This window comes from Meles meles, chromosome 15 (assembly GCF_922984935.1).
Source record: "Meles meles chromosome 15, mMelMel3.1 paternal haplotype, whole genome shotgun sequence".
Taxonomy (NCBI): domain Eukaryota; kingdom Metazoa; phylum Chordata; class Mammalia; order Carnivora; family Mustelidae; genus Meles; species Meles meles.
Window position 1 is genome coordinate 54,221,424 of NC_060080.1, and position 21,026 is coordinate 54,242,449.

General features: G+C 42.4%; 1 protein-coding gene across 12 annotated transcripts in view; it reads left to right on the forward strand.

Moving 5' to 3' along the window:
• Positions 1-20,679, forward strand: part of LOC123925575 (AP2-associated protein kinase 1) — a 172,342-nt gene extending 151,663 nt beyond the window's left edge. For 6 of the 12 annotated variants that reach the window (XM_045978901.1, XM_045978902.1, XM_045978904.1 and 3 more), the window contains 2 exons: positions 7-108; positions 13,812-20,679. In XM_045978901.1, the coding sequence (XP_045834857.1) occupies positions 7-108; positions 13,812-14,941 (1,232 nt within the window). In that variant the 3' untranslated portion in view covers positions 14,942-20,679. Of the gene's footprint in view, positions 1-6; positions 109-1,511; positions 1,623-3,255; positions 3,367-4,262; positions 5,967-13,811 lie in introns of those variants that run through there. The other 6 variants (XM_045978910.1, XM_045978911.1, XM_045978912.1 and 3 more) reach the window with 2 other exon arrangements.
• Positions 20,680-21,026: the final 347 nt, after the last annotated feature.

Consider the following 21,026-nt stretch of genomic DNA (forward strand, 5'->3'; position numbering starts at 1 on the left):
CAAAAGAAAAGGCCGATGTTGCTGTTGAGAGTCTCATACCAGGACTGGAGCCCCCAGTGCCCCAGCGCCTTCCATCTCAGACGGAATCTGTGGCCTCGAACCGCACAGGTCAGTCCGGTCTCTCTGCAGCTGTGGGGACCGTTCACTGTGGTGGCCCTCACGGTCAGCCTTTCCACCTGCAGCAGGTGACCCTCTTCTTTTGCAGCCTGGTCAGTTGCCCCTAGAATGGTCAGATGCCCCTAGAATGGGGGTACTTCCCCAGCTTCTAGAAGTTGAGTGGTACCGTTCCATGCTGAAGAGCAGAATATTTTTGGAGCTGTTTTCTCTGTAGAGTGGTCCTTGGACTTTCTCTGGTTACGGTATTTCCCTATTTAAGATTCTTTTCACTGGTGTCAGGTTCCCTGCACCTCCTTCCCTAAAAAACTCTGCCGAACTGCAGGGATGACTGGACTCATCCAAGGTTTCTGAGCCACTTTCCAGTGAACGGTGTCAGTAACTTCGTGGAGCTCACCCTCTGGATGTGGACATTCTATTTCCAGCCCAGTGCTTTTAGCTTATATGGATGGTTTGCTGTTAAATTGTAGGCAGAGTTGAAATCTTCCCTGGTCCGGCATTGTTTTTACCCTAATTTCAAACTTCTCTCTTAATAGAATCCTTTACTGTCTATAAATCCAGAGTTGATAGCCTGCATTTTTATCAAGCCCATAGTTACTTTGGTAAAAGTGTCTGATTTCCTACCTTGGGACAGAAAACAATTGGAAGTCTGGGAACTATGAAAATAAACTCAAGGAGGTGGGGGGGGGGGGCGGGGATGAACAAAGAAGGCAAGATGGTTCCTTTGCCTCATGCTTACTTGACTTGTCCAAATCTTTCTCAGAGAACAGTTTGTATGTTAAAATGCTTGAGCTCCGCATTTTTCCTTCTCTCTGTTCCTTACCTAAAAGTAAAGTCACATATTCAGAGAAGCAATTCAAATTGAAAGAATACTATTAAGAAGCAAGATCATTTTATTTTGAATGGGGATCTGGGTGAGATTTAGAAAATGCTGTTTAACCACGTCATATTCTGCTGATAATAAGCCAGGGACAACCGCCTCCTAGTCAGCTTCAATACCTCACCCTGTCGTATCTTTTCCCCCCGATTGTTTAGGGAAAGTTTAAATGAAACTCTTTAGTGGCAAAGTCTTTTTTTCCCCAAGCGGCATTTGATGAGAACTGAGTTGCTGAAGGGTTCTTGGCATCCAGATCACACATTTGCTGACCCAGCAACCTCTGAGCAAAGAAGTAGTCCATATTTGCTGTTGTTGATGTTAAGAGGAATCTAGAAATACATGTTTCTATCGATGAAAATGCTGGGGGCTTAACGTGTTACTTGTGGTTTTCTTTCTCCCGCCTTGGCTTGTACGTATGACATGTAAATGCAGTAACTTCAAGGCTAAACTCTAATCTCATGATATTGTGTGTGCCATTTAATGCCATCACTGACCTGCGATGCTGTCAATCTGGACTCAGATTCTCTCACCGGGGAAGATTCCCTGATTGATGGCTCTCTGCTTTCTAACCCTACTACTGACCTTCTGGAAGAGTTTGCCCCCATAGCGATCTCTGCTCCAGCCCATAAAGGTAAAATGCTTTCCTGTCCTCGGGCTCCCATGTGTCCTTCAAGGAGAACTGAATGAGTCCTGAAAATTTTCCTTACCGAAAGTCTTTGCCAGTGAAGTGGTCTCAGCCCCTCCTTCATGTAGGAAACCCGAGTTTGTACTTAGCTGCTCTGTTATAATCCCTCTCGGAAAGAGTGCCTCGTAAGGCTTAGGCAACAGATTGGTGGAGTCATTGCTTTCCGGCTATCTCGGGGACAGCATATAGTCCCTGTTCTCCGTGAAAGGCAGAGCTCTGTGCCCTTGCAGTCAGCGCAAGTAGATGGTTTAGTTGACTGTCCACTGACTGACTGTTGTCATTAATACACTTGTTAGCCTTAGACCTTAAAATTGTTCATCAAATCTGATTTCAAGTTTTTGGGTAGTGATTGCTCAATAAAGCAGCAGGCATAAGTCCTCAAAAGTCTTCAAAGACTGAACTTAGCAAAGGTTTAAATTTTAAGTCATGGATGATTACTGGATTTCTCTTTCTCATCTGCCATTTTCATTTCTTAGTCCTGGGTTGATACCGGTTTGAAAGGCTGCTGGACAGAAGTAGCTTGAAATGAGTTCCCTTCAGTGAGCTGTTTGTAAAAGTGACAGGCACGGGATGCAGGCATTCACTAAACTTCTTTCTCTATTGGGGGTAGTGAAGTCAGTTTTCTGGAAGGAGCAAATGTATGGAAAAGGAACAGTGTAAGCTTATTCTGAAAGAAATTCAAGAAGGAAGCCTCCCCAAGAAGTCTGAAAATAATTAGTTAATGGTTTGCGGCAGTAATAGCTGAGTTTTTGTTTTTACCCTTGATGGCATTAAAATGATTATGTTTTTATAGTGTGTGTTTAACCAATTATGTCTGGCAGGAGTGTGTCAGCAGCGATATGTAATTACAGAGAAACATGACTTGCAAAATAGGTGCTCAGCTAGCACTTGCCCATAGGGTAATCTTAGCATGGAGGAGAATATTCTAACAAACTTACACTTGAAATCCCAGGGCATGTGGTCGTGGGCCCCAGCATTCCCTGAGGCATCAGAGTTGACGGAAAGTCTTTTTTCCCCAATCACAGGGCAGCAAGTCCTTTCAGAAGTATTTTATTTGCCTTGTATACAGCAGTTGCTTCTTTTTTTTTTTTAATTTTAACTTAAATTCAATTAATTAACATATAGTATAGGTAGCAGTTGCTTCTTCAAGAGCTACTAATTACCTCCCCCCTGCCCCTGGCTTTGAGTTTCTTCAGTATTTGTCTGTTAGTCAGACCTCTGTTTGCTTAATAAGGAAGATAAATGGCTAATTCCTGGGCCTTTGTGAATTAGTGGCACTGAAGAGATCCCTCACAGTAACTACAATGAGTGGTTTTAAAACGATAGCGGAGAATTCATCCTCTAACCCTTCTCCCTGACCATTTACGAAAGTCTTAACATGGCCAGCTCGAAACCATTTTTTTTCTGTTTCCCTATTTTCCAGTTTTGCTACTTTTATTTTAAGTCATGAAAATAAGCATTTTCGCCTTCAAAAACAACAGCGATTGTATAGTTGGGAACTTTGTGCCCTTACATGTTCTCTCATTTGCTAATCTCTACCTCTGTTGTTTCTGCTTGTGTACTTGCATTCTGTATTAAGCTGCAGAAGATAGTAATCTCATCTCAGGTTTTGATGTCCCTGAGGGCTCGGACAAGGTGGCAGAAGATGAGTTTGACCCTATTCCTGTATTGATAACCAAAAACCCACAAGGTAAGAAAGAGAGGATGTGGAAAAGAGAAGAGCTGGACATCACAGCTCACTACAAAATAGTAATGTACCTAATCTCCAAGAGGGGAAAAAAGCGCCCACACTTAACAAAGGAAACGGGGGATAATGGCAGGCTGTGGGGCTGAAGCAGGATAAGATAGAGATACAGGTACAGACGGAGATACAGTTATCTTAAAACTTGGCTGTGGTGTTTAGTTAGAAGGAAGGTATTTAATACTTTGACCAAAACCTGGTTTTTACAAAGTTATCAAGCGAAATATAAAGTGGAAACTTAGTGAAAACCGGAAGGCATATATTTCTTAAAAAGCATGGAACATTTCTTGAGCACGATTAGAATAATCTGTAATAAATATTCGTCCCAAAGAGATGAAGGATGGTGCTTGGATACCATTTGCATCTTTTGGACATTCGTGAAGCATCCTATATCCTCTCTGATGGGTTAAAATCATTTCAGTGTGCCATGAGACCCTGAATTGCCATGGGACCATCTATATATTTCTTCAAGCCCATTTCTATTGCAGTGGTCTTAGTAACTAATTTCTCCCCAAAGCAAAACTGTTGATTTTTACTTTGTCAGGGAGATGATTTGATGCTATCAGGAAGTTAGGGTCCAGCCAGCAGTTCTCAGGCAGAATGTCTATTCATTTGAAAATAGCATCCTCTTTGCGAGGCCTTCTGACTCTAGTATGGTGTGCCTGGAGTTTTGGTGGGAGGTGGTGGATACCTAGCTTGTATGTTTAAAATATCAACATGTAAGAGTTTGCAAATGTAAACTGTTGCTTTTCTGGGGTTTGGTTTGGTTTCTCCTTTGCTTGCTCTGCACATCTAAACCTTAACCCTCTGTGTTTTGTACTGAATTCCTATCTCTCCACTTCCAGGTGGGCACTCTAGAAACAGCAGTGGGAGCTCTGAGTCCAGTCTTCCCAACCTAGCCAGGTCTTTACTGTTGGTGGATCAGCTCATAGACCTGTAGCCGGGACCCAGTAGCAGAGGCAATTCTGTAACCTTCACACCGTAATACACGTTTTCATTACGGAGTTATAAGAAAAAAGGATTTTTTTAAAAAATCTGCGAATAAAGGGCCCCTCTAGCCCTTATCTCCTACCCCTTGCCTTCTCCTGTAGAAACGATAAGGAAAGAAAATCACTTTGGCCCTCCAGATATTCCTTGGCCAGTTCCTCCCTGTTAGTTTGCTGTGTTTTCTCATTACCCTTCTTCAATAGCATTATCTTAAATCAAGCGCTAGATGCCATGAACTTCTCTGCTGGAATCAACTCCACCCAAAGCTTAACTGTAACTGAAACTAGTGAATTGACACCCTTGTCTCATTCTTGCTAGGAATGGCCTCCCAGACCAATCCTCCCAGCCCCTGTCTCCTTTGGCCAGATGCTGATGAATGTGTTTCTCTGTTTTTGCTTTTTACACTGCTGCATTATCATGAGGACGTGGCTTCTTCAGTTGGTCTTGACTCTGGGCAGTAGCCTGGAGATGGGTGTGTGACTTAAGAGAGGGTAAAACTGACTGACAGATGGGATGTGTTTGAAAAGAGCAATTGAGCCCAGCTCTAGCCCACCAGTTCTGACCTTGTTTGATCGTAGACTTAGCCAAGGGATTTTACACTCCATGCAACCTGCCCAGCATTCATCCAGCATTCTGGCTTCCATTGAACCGTGATTTCTCAGATCTGGAGACGTGACTGCAAGTACTTGAGATCCTTGGATAAAATGTGTACATTATATAAAACCCAAGTATTGCCATTCCTTTTCATGTTAACTGTCCCGAGCCGGGATCTCAGAGTTAGACCAAAATGAGACAATGGTGGTAATATGATACCTTTTATTAGAAGACTTTTCACTGGGGGGTGGATGGGGGAGGGGAAGGAATTGTAGCAGAAACAGATGTATTTTTCTTGTGATTTTTATTTTGAATCAAATATTGTAAATTGTGTATAAATGAAGACGCTGAATAGTTCTGTTTCCACTTGGCGTTTCAAGTCTGATATCAGGTGTCTGTACAGGGTTTTGATCTCTTTCCCTTGTATAACTACACAGCAATCCTACAGTGTAACATATGGAATCATTTTGAGTAGACTTGTGTGTTGCTATAAGCTTTCAGCAGGTCCTCTGTCTTTGTAGAATAAGCATGTTGTTTATTTTCAGATAATCAGAAATAAGCTAGGCACAAATTGATTCTGGCTACTTACCTTTCTTTCTCTCTGATGTTTGAATCGAAGGATGCAGCCAATGAAATATGTCCAGTTGGTTTTCCTTGGCTTCCTAGATTAAAAAGCAAAACAAAGCGTAGTTCCTCACTAACCTTAGAATATTGTTCATAAAATAAATAAAGGACCCTGCACTGACATGACAACATGCCTCATGGTCACCCTCTGTATATTATGTCCTTACTCGTTGGAGTGTATTTTTTTTTCCTCCCATAGAGAGCAATTTTATAAAATTGCCCTTTCGAAATGAGGCGGGCACGGAGAAGCCCGTTGTGGTTCTCTTCCTCGAGTGCCGCTTTCCATGATCAGAAGGGGAGACTCTTAATTGATCCGATTTGTACAAATAAAATTCCACGCTCATTTGTTTGTTTCTCTCTCTAGTACTTCTGTTTCTTTTTCCACACGTTTGCACTTTAAGCGGGGGTGGGGAAGAAAGTTGAGCAGGCAACAACGGCCTACAAAACACGGCACTTTGGAGGTCAAGCTTTGACCCCAGAAATGTGAGAACAGCCTTTGAAAGGCATCGGAGGAAAAGTCTGAATCTTTCAGTCTTCCTTCTGACTTTAAATACTTCCTGTGCCAGCTGAAACTAGATGAGCTAAGTAAAGCCCTCTATTAGGATAATGGATCATTTCCAAAATTGAGGGAGGCACAACCTTCCTGCTGAAGATAAAAAAAGATGTCCTTGAAGAGCTCTCCATGATTGGACAGCAGTGAAAATGGGACTCGGTTTGCCCCTTTCTGGACAGGAATGTTACTGAAGATTGAAACTGTATTCTTTTTCCTGGACATAGAAAGAATGTATAAACTAATGAAGGAAATGTTTATTTTTAAATAAGAATGTTTTATGCCTATATTTTCCAATTTGATTTTTGTTCACACATATACATGTTAGAAATATAATGGAACATCTAGTTTCTCAATTTAATGAAGAAGTGAAGAGTACAGTTTAGAAATTCGGTATCTCTAAATCGTTCCTTGCTTGTATTACCCATAATCACATTGAGATATATTCCCTAGTTGTCTGGCTCATGAAAGCTTAATGGAGACTGTTAATGAAAATGAACAGACTAGACTGGATGGAGGAAGTCTGAAGGAAATAATGACATGAAATCATCTTGGGTTTATTCTTTAGGAATAGGACCTCAAAGGGGAGAACTATTTTTCTGTTAAGTTAGGAATCCATGTGAGTGACTCGGTAAATGGGACCTCCGTTAGTTTACAGCTTCATCCCTGAGCTAAAAGGGTTTATTGATAGGACACTAGAGACACTACAGCGTCTGATAATCGGGAGATACACGAAACTCTAGACTGAGCCACAAGCGAGTTAAGAGAGACCAGCCTATAGTCCATCCACTTCATCTCACAGGTGTGGGACATAAGGCCGAGCCGTGGGAGAAGAGGCCTGGGCAGGACAGGCCCCCTGGGATCCCTCCCTCACCTTTGCCAGTCTCCGGCCAAGTCCTTTGCCAGTCACCGGCCAGATAGCTGTCAGCAGGTGCTCCAGTTCTAAGAGTGGTCGTTCCTTAGGTATACGGTGATGAGTTTGGACTGGAAGGTCTTTAAGCTTATGGAGTTCTGGCATTCTACCTACATGTTATGATGCTTGGGAAGGACTATGAAGGATCTGTATAATCCTTATGTTCTTTAGTTCCCTTCTGTAGTTCTTAGTGTTACTGGAGCAGTATTTACATTTTAGAGAATTATAATGGCCCTTTACTGCTGGAGTGGCTCTTCCTTGGTTATCCGAATAGAAGCCTACATTATTGGACAGTTGGGGACATAGATTTTTTCTTTTTTAAGTATCTAAGTATCGTTTTGTTTTTTAATGGCCCTACCTATTCCAACAAAACAGTATAAGAAGACTGCAATTCTTTTAAAATATATAATCAGTGATCTGGCACTTAAAAATGGGCAGATACTATAAGCATATGTTTCTGATTTGCTTTAATTCAATTGTGCAAGAGTGGTAACCAGATATACCAGGTATACCAGAACACATCACAAGTTTTTTTTCCCCCTTACAGCATTCAGATAACTAGATCACCAAATTTAAGTCCCAGTATTTGTAAAAACACAGGAGTCGGAGGAGATAAGGTGTAAATGGACAGTCTTAGCCACAGTCATAATTAATGATTTCTTTAGCAGACCTGTCAGAATTTTGGCCGCTCAGTGAGTATTGTTCCCCTCAAAGGCATCTGGTTTTACTTGGGAAGCTAAGACTACTCTAACGGTGCTGCCTTCATTTAAGTTAATTCTGAAACCACCCCCGTCCTTAGAAACACTGTCAAGGACAGTAATACGGTATAAGAAAATCCATTGAATTATTATCTAATTAGTATTGCTTTTAGCAGCCAGAAGTATGTTCTCTGTCTTAATCTTTTCCCATAACTCTTGGTTCTGAGTCACATTTAGCTGTTTCCAAAAAGCAAAATCACCCTCCACCATGAAACATGGTTACTATTGAACCCAGTAAAAAGAATAATCCACAGAAAATTCCCAGAGAGGACCTTATAATGGAAAATGACAACAATCAGTCTTGATTTCCTTAATATTCTGAATAAGGGAACTGCCATAATTTCACCTGTCTTTAGTGGTTTAGAAAATGGAAAGATGCAGATTTTAAAATAGACTATGAAAGAGGTTGTCACTTTGTTCAGTGTCATTTGATATTGAACATGGCGCTTCCTGAATTAGAATTATAGAACTTGGATTGCAATAATTATAGGAGAACATACTCAAGAAAAGAACCTGTTTTTCTCAAGATGAAATTTTAGTTTTGTTTATAATACTTTTCTTTCCTACTGTCCTGGCAGGTAATTGATCATTTTCATGTGAACTAACACAGTTTTCTCCAGGTCAGGAACAGTCTTCTGCCTTCAGCAATTTTAGAGGAAGGAGGAGACCTTTGGGGTTGACCTCAGCCCAGAAGTGTGGAGGGATCTGAGTTCAGCTTCATAAATTCATACTGTAGATACCTTGGGCCAAAGTCAAGACTCCCATGATGATGTTTGTCTAAATTTCCAGAAGTCTTTAACTCTCTCTGGCTATAACATTACCAGGATCATGTAGTTACTAACTTAGAGTTTGGGGACAAAAAAAATGACAAGATTGCCCAAAGTACAAAATTAAGCAAATTAGAGGCTGCCAGCCAGAACAGAGAAACTATCAGAGGGATATTTAAAATGAAATCTTTACTGAAACACTCCAGATTATACAAAGCTATCTTTTATTCCTCTCTAGAGACTATAATTTTACTAACACAACGTTAGTCTTTTCATTTTCCACCCTAGTCATATTCCTGAAGTTGGATGTACTTGGGTTTCTTGAGTCAAAATGAATCCCAGATGGCCTCCCTTTCAGATAATCTGTAACAAGATACTTCTTTGTTTATCCTGGGTTTCCTTTCACTAAGGTGGAGGAGGGAGGTTCTCTGGGTAATGCTGACTTAGGCAGAGTTACCAAACGGTGGCGGTTGCTTGAACGGAAGACACTTTCCTGGTCCCCACTTGGATGTAGTGTCCTGACTTTCCTCTCTTTCCTGTGAGTATTCCCTCCCCCTACGGCACATCGCCTCGTCACATGGATGCATACTTACCACAGGTCTTTACCACGTCCTCCCCAAGAAGACAGAGCAAACAGAGGTACGCGAAGCTCCCTTCTACAGTAAAAATATGAAATTTAAACATTGCTACGCAAGTATTGTATTACCAAAAAAAAGCTCTGTAAACAATTTATTATGTAAACATACAGGGGAATAAAGACTTATCTGTTCAAACGGGAGCCTGATGTTCACAGATGTAAATAACTTACAGTAACTGCCGCTTTCCTGATCTGAAAACGCAGTTGTGCGAAAAGGACTTGAACCCATTGTTGAGTGACTTACTGAGTGTGGCTACCGAGGTTTCCCCTTGCTGTCAGAGAGAAGAAAACCCCCGTGAGCCTGTATTTGGTGTCACTAGACTCGGGGTTGCAAATGGAGCACAGATTTGCAGCTGCCCTCCTCTAATTTGATCCTTAATCTACCCCGGCCAGTTTAATTAAACATTTGATGCTGGCAACAGCAGTTTGATGCCCAGGGAGAAATCTCTCTAATTGCTCCATTGGCTTGAGAGGTGCAGAGTCACTGGCCCGCATTTGCTCCCACCAAATCCCTGTTCCCCAGTCCTGGGCTTTAATAACCACTGCACGGCATAGGGTAGAACCAAACCCTTAATTTTATCATGTAAGCTGAAAGGTCATGGCAATTTTTTTTTTAAAGATTTTATTTATTTATTTGACAGAGAGAGAGATCACAAGTAGGCAGAGAGGCAGGCAGAGAGATAGAGGAGGAAGCAGGCTCCCCGCAGAGCGGAGAGCCCGATGCGGGGCTCGATCCCAGGACCCTGAGATCATGACCTGAGCCGAAGGCAGCAGCTTAATCCACTGAGCCACCCAGGCGCCCCGGTCATGGCAATTATTAATTTGATGTCCATCTCTTAATTCCCTGATTTGGCTCTGAGAGTGTGAATTTCAATTGGTGCTGCATATCTGACCTTCTTGAGAAGGGACAGTTTGCTTTCTATTTGCCAAATATATGTGAAGGTTTCTCAGTATTCCCAAGTCTTCATTTTCAGTTTTGGGAAAAGTAGGTCTTCGATACTGCTTGTAACTGTTATTTCAGTTTACAGTATGGGGGGAAGTAAAATTCTGGCTGTGCAAGATATATTGCACTAAAGACTATCCAGCCTGGCATTTGAGTCTTCAGATTCTGATTTTTTTGAAAGCACTCTGATAACCCCTTCACTGTGTCCATCAGATAAAATCCCCAGAGTAGACGTACCCCGAATCACTCAGCACTTAGGGTTGCTTTGCAAGTTAACAGGCCGTTAGAGAACAGGTCATCAAAGAGTTTTGGGGACTCCTTTCCTGCTCTGTCAAGCACACGAACTCTGAATCTGCATGAATTTGGAGCCTTGAAATAGACTCGTGGAACTCCTAAAAAGTGTGCTGACCCTTAACCTTGCACACAGTCCTCCATGAGAGCAAGAAAAAGAAGGGTGTCCTGCCTTCTTGCTTAATTTAATGCGCTAAACCAAAATGAAAAGAGACCTAACCTAGTTTGAGGGGATTAGAACCAAATGCCCCACTTGAGGCTTCATGATAAGAAGGACCCTTGTGCAGCCTATGAGACCAGGGCCTGGATTGAAGGCCTCCGCTCCTCAGGAACAACTGGCTGGCTTCACTGAGCTCTGTGGTCCTGGGGTGTCTGCTGTGCGTGCTGTTGGTTGCCAGAGGAATGGGGCCAAGACATGGGGTTAAAGTAGTGCAAATCCTTCTTTGTTAGCAGTCAGACTGTTTCAAACATGTTTACCTGATAGGGCAAGGCCATTTTCATATACAAGGATTGTTCACCTTGAAAACACATGCTTTCCTTACAAGAACATACATACTCAATATTCCAAAAAAGACCTCTAATTGCCAACAAGATTTAATGTCCATCTTCTGCTTGTAAGTTATTTAGAATCTCTCCTTGACTACTTTGTGTCTTGTGCTAAGGGCGTATGGATGTCTGTGTTTCTCCCAAACCCACTGGCATTCTTGGGTCTCCAGAACGCGGGGCTTGGGAGAGCAGCAAAGGGTGGTTGCTCTCTGCTGTAGTCACAGTACACCTTCTCGAAAAAGAGTAAAGAGGTTAAGAGACTTGGCCTTCTCAGGAAAATCTTTTAAAGGTAGTTTTCTAACCCTTAGGAGGCAGATTCATGCTGAAAAATAGAAACTTGTTTTAGTAACAGGAAACAAGTTTCCCCTTCAAACTCAATGTCACAGGGGTTTTGGGACTGGGCTTGTGAGGTTTTTTAGGTATGGTTTTCCTGTTACCATCAGGGTCCTAGAATATGCTAATTTGGCAGGTTTCCAGTTGTCCAAGAACCCACTTTTTAAGTAATTTAGATAGCGTGAGCATGTTCTGTCCTGTCCAGCTCCGGATATGGTCCCCTCCACTTGGTACCTGATCGTTCTCAAAAGGTAATCCAACATTGCAGGCATCCAGAGTGCCCCCGATTCTGTAGGAAACTGCTTTTTGGCGTTCTCTGCACACAAACAGATCTGGCTGAATTCAGTTTAATTTCCCAAAAGCACTAACTCCAGTTAAACTAGTGTCCGGTTTTCATTATTGATCGGTATGGTGCCAGAATTGGTCATTGGCTTGACTAAATTTACCATGTTTCCCCTAAAAGATATTTTGCTCTCCCACAGAACCAGCTTGATAACATCAGCTCTGGGGGTAGTTTCAGCAGATGAGAAATTGTGTCTTAGTTTTGGCAACTGAAAACTTTGTCTAGCTGAGTCTGTGTTAGAACATGGTTCAAGGAGTCTTGGGGGAGGGGAGCTTCCATGCCCCTTTGCTTGGCAAATCTTATTTTGGAAAACCTCTTTGCCCCTTTTCATTTGAATTTCCTCCCAGAAATCACCACCTAAGAATCACAGTGGCAGAACTAATATCATTATACTTGCCTGAAAGCTTAGGATTATGTCTCTCCACATATATTGCAAGAGAGAAGATGTTCCATTTGCTTCCTAACAGCTGATTAACGCTTTCCTATTGCCACATGGGTGCACATACCAAAGCCGCAACACCAAGAAAAAAAAATGTATCCTCTTCAAAATCATATTCTTCAAACACTACTCAGAAAGCTGTTTGGCACCAGTACAGAATTTCACTTAAAGACTCCTAACTGGAAATTCACTGAATGCATTCAAACTCAGAAAATGAGGGGGACACTCACCTTCTTTTGTTTGTTTCTGGAAACAGTATTTAAGATCAGAGCTGTTTAAAAAGAAGCATTGCTAAAAAGTTCTAGAACTCCGAGAAACATAGTATTTTTGTACAGGGTCTTCTAAAATGTTCCGATCTCTCTCTAACATCTCTTTACGATGTAATGTCTCTAAGTGACTGGTTTCCCAATAAACTGATTTTGATGCCGCTTTTGCTGTGTTCTGTGTGCTTAATTCAAGCAGAAACCTTGGTAGGGGATAATTGTTAGCAGAAGTTTCTACTAGCTAATGATTTGCCTGGAAGGGGAGAGGGTAACATGAGGAGGGGTTGATGGAATTACCTCAGTACAGAGGTTCCAGGGCATCTACAGAATCCAAGCCACTCTACCAAATGCCTGGTGGGTTGGGAAACCCATGATGAAATGCTCTCTTTACCCCCAACCACCCTTTCTCTGGATTCTTCTTGCTTAGTTACATATGATTTTTTCCTGCCCTCTTGCTAACATGTGCCCAATGACATACTTCTAACCTGCTAATATTTCTTGGAAGGTAAGCTCTCTTGCATTCTGATAATTGTCTATTTGGTTTTAAAAGCCAGGGCACCCTGAGGCACGTCCATCTAGCTAGAAGTAGACTAGTGTATTGGCGTTTGCAAATATTTCTGCAGTTAACCCATGTATTTTACTCCTTCTGCTTAAAGAACTTTATAATGGATTCATTTAAGCAGAGGAGATCTTCCCTAACTGAGAAGACTGAAAACAAAATTCCGCACCAACTCCAGCTGAAGGTGACTTACTTCATATGATTTTTGATTATGTCTCCTCCCCTTGGAAGGCACGTTCCGTGTTGGCATTTGGGGCACTCCTGTGCTCTTTGAATAGTGCTTCGGATGTACATCGTGCATTTATCAAGCAGCCGTGCTCTGCTGCTCTTGGGGTTAGGGATTGGCGGGGGGGTGTGCTTTGGGATTGAGAATCTGTCCTCAGAAATGGGCAGTGTGGAGCAGACGACCACTTGCAGATACTCAGTTGCATTTGTCCCCAGACAGTATTTCTGCATAATCCAGAACTTCCATATGGTATATGTGGAGCTGAGCGACCGGGTTTGTTTTCATTCCGTCCTGAGCCAGTGCCACGTAGAGCAGGTGGCTGTGCCTGGCCCCGCGAGCAGGAGCCTCGTGTAGTTGTGCTGAATGTCTGTGCGCCTGACATCTTCATCTCCTTTCCTGTACATTGTGCCTATCATGTTCCAAAATGTGAGACAGTGACTGCTTGTGTTCCAGTTTGTGTGCCGTTTCCTTGCCTGATTTTTAGTTTTCTGTTTTTCCTTTTCCATTTCAACCTTTGTTTATTTGGTCCCACGATGTTTCTGCCATGGGTTGACCATTTTAAATGTTCCGAGGAGAGCTGATCTGATCTGTGCATTAATTCTGCATTCTGTGCTTTTCTAGGTCTCCAGAGAGAGCCCAATCCCTGTCCTGTAATAACTGTAGAGCACTTTAAAGACTCAGCGGGCATTAAAGGCCTTCCCCTATATCCAGACCCCTCCAGGGTACCTGGCACGAAAACGCAGAACAATTTAGAATCAGACTACTTGGCCCGAGATGGCCCTTCCAGCAACAGTTCATTCCACAGCAGTGAAGAGGAAGGGACTGATCTCGAGGGGGACATGCTGGACTGCAGTGGGTCTCGACCTCTCCTCATGGAGTCCGAAGAAGAGGACGAGAGCTGCAAGCCTCCCCAGGAGAAGCTGGGGGGAGCTCTTCCATTCGCTCAGCATGAAGTCTCTACCGAGCAAGCAAAGGCAGGCCAGGGCAGCCGAAAGAACCAATTCCAAGCCCTCCCACAGCCAGCCACGGACGGTCTCGGGGAACCAGATGTTTTTGCCACAGCCCCTTTCAGGAGCTCAAGGGTTCCAGCTGATGACTTGGATATTTTCTCCAAAGCCCCGTTTGTCTCCAAGGGCAGTGTGGCTCCTTCCCAGCCAGAGGAACCGGACGTGTTCTTGAGAGCTCCTTTTACCAAGAAGAAGAACGTGGAGGAGTTAACGGTTGCCCAGAGCACCCCCCAGGAGTTGCCTGTGCAGGCCAGTCTCCTCAGTCAGACTGATGATGTCCCTCTGCTCCCAGGCCTTGAGAGAGCAGTGTATGCCCCTGTCCGAGCTCAGTACCCCGTGGCTGCTTTTGTCCAGCAGTCTAACCTCCCCTCCCATTCTGTGCAAGCAGCAGACCATCTTGACAGCATCTCTCCCAGGGGATCCTCCCTGGAATCTGGGGGCCATCCTAATGACAGAAACAAAGGACCTCAGCCCCAGAAAGAAGCTATCTCAGGCCCTGTGGCCGGCAAACCATTCCGCCCCCAGTCTTTATCCAAATATTCCCGTCACTATAGCCCAGAAGATGAGCCAAGTCCAGAAGCCCAGCCCATTGCTGCCTACAAAATTGTTTCCCAGACCAACAGACAGTCCATAGCTGGCTCTGTTTCCATCACGTCCCTTTCCTCCAGGACTACGGAGCTGCCAGCGGTGGATCCATTTGCTTTAGCACCCTTTCCTTCCAAATCAGGCAAGCAGAAACCTTAGGAGCGCTACCTGAGCCTTCAAGCCTCTGTCTTTACCACACCCTCAGTACTCATCACATCACTCCTAGCTGAGCCTGTCTCAGAAGAAGTGCACCAGTTATTATCTCTCCGTTCCCCGCGTCCCAGCAGGATTCCTGCGGGCAGCAAACTCCGTGGCAGTGATACTCAGTTGAAACCCCTTTAAGTTATGCTCATTTCTTTTGTTTGTATTGATTTCTGGACTTCCAGGCCTTTCCATCTCCACCTCCATCCAGAACTCTGCTGTCTTTTTTTGGCCCCAAGACTGTTAAAATCCAGAAATAACTTCACCCCAACCCCAGAGGGGCCATGTTACTGCGAAATTTTTTTTCCCTGCACTTCCTGCTCTGAGTCTTGTCCGTTGAGGACTCAAGATTAGTCCCTTCAGGACTCGACTTAATGCTCTTGCAAAGGGGATATTTATGGAAAGAAATCCAAGATGAAAATCCTGCAAATGAAGAGGAAGTGTAATCCTGCAGATACTAATCATTCCTGTAAAACCAGCAGCTCTACAAAGGATTCTCTGGATCCGTTTCTGAGTCTGCGAGCCGGGCTATAGCCTCTCACACATGAGTGTTTGTGGGTGTGTGACCTGCATCAGATCCTTTCCTATGCAGAAACTCGAACAGATGAGATATCTGTGCTCATGTTGAACAGTATTGAGCCTTCCCACACCCGTGCTTTTTAAATCACTCTGAGTGCACAGGTATGTGTGTGTGCGTGTGTGTTTTGGTGCACGCACAGGGAGCATTTTTCCTGTAGGTAAATCCTGTCTCACTGTGCCTACCTCCACAACCACTCATTTACTGGCATTTGTCTCCTGACCTAACTGAGTTGAGCCCCGTTTTTATTTAGTTCTGTCTTGTGGCAAAATCAAATCCATTGGAAGGTATAGGAGAATCCTGCTGAAACTGAGGTTTCATGGAGTAGATGTTTTCCTCCAAAATTTGCTATTTGCTCTTAACAAATTCTGTTTACATGGTTTTAAAAAATTATGATTTTTTTCCCCTCTCAGAACAGTAGAAAAGAGCATCTTGTCCCAATTCCAACCTTTGGGTATGTGGTCTTAGTAATATTTTGAAGTACTTAAAAACCTTAGGTCTGAGCACTCCAGACTGTCCTCCTAGAATTAATCATGAGACTAGGCTACAAATTAGAGTTGCATACTTGTTTGTGTTTTCCGACTCCTTGCTACCTTTCTCCACTGCCTCTTGAGGAAAAATAAATCTGAGACATGTAAATCAGTTTGAGAGAAAAGAGCTTAATCAACTATCCATGAAAATCTTTCAATTTCCTGTCCTCTGTAGATGTTAAAGTAGGCCAGATAGGTGACTGACTTGTGTTTTTGAAATGTCATCTATTTCTGGAAAGATCTGACTCATTCCCGGCTCTTTCCATACCTGTTATTATTAGTGCCTTAAGGTGAAACTTTTGTCTCAATGGGAAGGTCTATGCTGAGGAAGTTCAACTTAATGGAAAGAGCTGCTGTACCATGTTTCAACCTGAAAGCTTCCATTGACTTGTAATCGATGTCAGTGATGTCTGTTAGCTGGAGAAGTTGTGAGAGTTGCTTACCAAAACAGATGAATGATTTAAGAGTTGGAAATTCATCCAAGAATCAAGCCAGAATGCCAAACTCTATTGCAGTTGAATAGGTGTCATATACTTTAAATTTGAAATTCAGGAATCTCGGGGGTAGAATATGAACAGCAACTTCTCAAGACATTTTCTAGTTTGGTCTCCACCTGTTTCAAACATCCAGGTGAAAAGAAAAGTACTTGGAACTGGATCAGGGCTACTGGCGATGGCTTTACGCCTGAGGTTTCAACCACTCCAGTCTTTCACTTTGATGAACGTTAAATGTCCCTTCTAAGACTCTGCTTTTCTCCCCGTGATGATTTCTGATTTCTTTTGTGTAACGGTGGATGCAGAATCCTCTCTCCAGTTGAATAAATAGTTTGGGCTAACGCACATGGAACTTTGCATCCCAGCCTCTTCCCTTGGCCATTATCAAGTAAAGCCCTCCAAGGCAGGAGCTGAGAGGATAAGAATATTCAGGGAGAGTTCTCACCCCAAGTCAGGAACTCTTCAAGTGGAAGGTCATTCCCATTCCCTCAAATATTCAGGATCACCTCTCGAACAGCCCTGCAAAATGTCTTTCCTTTGGTTATTTAATCACTTCTAACTAATCAAGCAGCCATTTTAGCTCTTGAGGCAAAATCAATAAAATCATGGTGATTTTATCACATCATTGAATCCTTTGTCAAGCATGGGCTTGTAACCCGTTTTTATTCTCACTGGAGAGGTCTGATGGGTAGGGTCTCTAAATACATTCTTCGAATAGAAGTGAACGTAAATACATGCAAATTGCTTGTGTTCTTACTGAGTGATGCATGAAAACTTTTGACTATATTACATTAATTGTCAGCCAATAACTAGTAAATGCTCCACTGATCTGTGGATCATATAGGGTAAATGCATCATTTAAAGATAAAATACTCTTGCCAGAGGCCATTCTGAATCTGGAATTCTAGAAGATTTAGTGTTAAGGGAATTAGGAGCGCCCAGGGTGCTTTGAATTAGTAGCAAATGCATGTTTCCAACAACTAATACTGCAACAGGTTAACATTACAGAGAAAAAGAAGATATATAGTCAACAAAGTGCTACTACACCTTTTACTTTTATGTGTTATTTGCTTTACACATCTGATAGGGAATGCAAGAACTTGTGACTTTTCATTTCAGTGGAGGGCAATGAGCCAGAATCTATTTTAGATACAAAGCATTGAATTCACGACATGCACTGATGAACTCTTTTAAAGAATCTGCGTTAAATGACTAACAGGCACTATTGAATTAATGAAGTTATATTATGTGTGGTGGAAAATACTCACCTTGAGCTCACATACAGCCTGTTAGGCTCCCAGTCCTTGTTAGATTGGGAGATGGGAATGAACAAAAACTTGATGCAGAAGCAGATGCTGGGCAGGACCTCGGTGAATCTAGGTCATAAATTTAATGTCATTTTGGGCTCCATCATTATTGAGTTGAAAATTTGGTATGCATAGATGTATGTACATGTCCGCATGCCCGTGTTAGGTCTGAGTTTAATTTGGCCACCAACATTCTTGAAATTTTCGAGGAAAATACCAGCATCTTTTTGGCCCACTATTTATTTAGTAAGTTTTAGAGTACAGGTCCATCAGTGTTTCAAACTATTGGGTGGACATTTCAGCAACTCATAAAGTAGCAGATTGCAGTTTTACTTAAATGTATTCACCAGAGTGACCGGACAATACAAATTCAATCACGCTGATAAAGAAAAATCATCAGAACATATGTCACATAATACGTGTGCATTTTATCAAATAGGATTTTATAGGAAACTACAGAAGGGTGAGATCCAACTCATTCTCTAGCAGGAAGGATACAACTTAAAATGGAGTCAACTTGGGTGCCTTTAATAAGGAAAAATGTTATTATGGGCTGTGTCTTTGGAATTGAAATTGGAGAACACATGCCAATCAACTCTGGAAGAGCTGCTGGCCACATGGACGCAGTCTTACCTGAGAAATTTGAAACTTGGATCATTTTGATAAAGGTACATAGGATTGCTGCTGGTAGACTGCAGCTTCTAAAGAAGTAGAAGCACTTTGTAAATGCCCAGAGTCACCCCCGGGTTCTAATCCAATCCTGCCTGATGGAGCAAACATGAGGATTTTAAATGGAATTATGTACTTTAAATTCTTCGTTTTTCAATGCCTTAGTCAACAACTACTTGGTTTTTGTTTTGTTTTTTAAACTATCAGAACATTTGCAGATTTGTGAAGTTTACTTAAAGATTTCAAGATGCTTGAAAATTAAAAAAAAAAAAAAAGTGGTATCTGGTTGGGAATTGTTCCTGCGTTCTTCTGCTACAGAACAAGTCTTCTAGGTTGCTGAAAACAACTAGCTGCCTCAGTTTCGATGTGAGAACCCACACTGGCAGTGTCTTGATTCCCCAGGTGCTGCCTTGCTCTCTCACTTCCTGGTCCTCCCTGCCTCATTTGTACCTTGACCTTTATTAGAAACAGGCCTCTCATGTGGTCTCCAACATCCCATCACTAAAACACTGCCAGACACAGCTCTTTCCTGCTGCTTCTCAATTCCTGCAGGTCTTTCTGGCTCACCTTCCTTGTTCCTGTTCCCACTTCATTTCCCCATTTAACATTCCCCTCCTACAACCATACCAATAAATGAATGATGAGAGGCATGACTGGACGATCGTGTCAATTTTTATGTGCCTTGTTACTGTAAACAGTTTCTGCCCAAGTTTCAGCTTAACCTATGGTAATCTCACCACAGTGGAATAATCCCAGATAAGAGTGAAGTGGCTCACCTTCCCCATTTCTTACGGACCAGAAGAACAGATGAAGAAAAGTTGGCAGAAGTCCAGCCTTACCCTGGAGACACAACCCAAAGGCATCTCTCCATCATGATCTCACCCACGCCCGATGTGCCCCAGAATGCAGGGGTAAGTTTAGGTATGAAAGGACTCTGGAATAGCTTGTAAAAATACCTAACTGTTAACCAGCACACCGGCGGCTTAGTTTAGTATTCCCAGAACTTGTAATTATGTAAGAAATTTTGTCCAAGCTACTTCCTGGCAGTCTCAATATGGGTGACACTGTTCAGAGTTTATAGTAATGTTCTTGAAATCAAGTCAAAGTTCTCTCCATTGCATTATGTTACAACTGTATATATGTGTTAAAGGGATCTGTTTGATTCCTTTTAGCAAGGAATTGCAGAAATGGCTTTTGTGGGTTTTTTTTGTTTTTTGTTTTTTTTGCAAAAACGCTTTTTAACAATGTCAGTTATAAAGTGAGACTTTGGGAGTGCGCGAAGACATTGTAGCCTTTTCACTCTGAAATGGCAAAACAGTTGTATTCTCTGGGTCTATCAAAGACTCCTGTTTGAGGATTGTAAATGGAGAGGGTGTGTGTGTGTGTGTGTGTGTGTGTGTGTGTGTGTGTCCATGTCCTCATGCTTTCTGCCATGGTGTTAAGACCTCCTAATGAAGGCATCCAAAGAATACCAAGTGGTAACAGTAGGCACTTGGCTTGAGTGAATTCAGCCCCATTTGCCAACAACTCAGAGAACTGGAGTTGTTCTAGATAAAGGTGGGCAAAATAAGCCATTGCCTTAGCCTGTTTCCACAGTAAGCATGCTCTTCTCATCCACAAGGATGCAACTCAGTAGGGTTTGACCTGAATCCCTGGCTCATATGCGGTGTTGGACTGGCAGTAGTGACCAGAACAGCACAAGGCCTATAAGATGTTCCTTTGAAAGAGAAAGTGCTGTCATTTGTTAGGGCACAGAAACCAAATGATGGCCAAGGACAATGCTCCTTCCATGGAAAAGAGGTGAACTCTGCTGACAAGACATTTTGAGTTGACTGAATGAGGGAGTGGACCCAGCTATAAGGAATACCACGGTCATCAGACCCCAGGAAACAGTACGTGCACACAATCTTAAGGGCTGTGAACATGGGAAAGGAAGGGAAAAAGACATTTATAAAGTCAATCTTAACAGTTTTTGCGATACCTCTTATTTGCAGACTATTGAATTTATGTTATTGCACTCTTCGTGTGATCTATCTTATGTATCTGATAGTTTTTATGAATAATTGTTTTGAGTTGTAAACTCTTATACACTTTATTAAAATGGACCTAATAAAAGTAAGTGATTTATATTTTGTATTATTTCTTAAGTCAGATCTTCCTAGGATTGAAGGTTCCATGAGTGCCTTTTATAGTACCAAGCCTAGTTTTGTGTTTTTAAGTTTCAAAGAACATTTAGTTGGTTGGTTGGTTGGTTGGCTGGCTGGCTGGTTGGTTGGTTTCCAGTGCCAACATTGTTACTTCCTGAGACATACTTTTCCTTCTAGATGTTACATGGAGACATAAATGGAATAATAAAAGACAGCGGGGCCATACAGACTGAGCCAAGAAAACCAAAGAGCTCCCTGCTATTGTAAACTTTACTGTGAGCTCCTAAAATATGTTAATCTGAATCAGTATTTAGTCTTT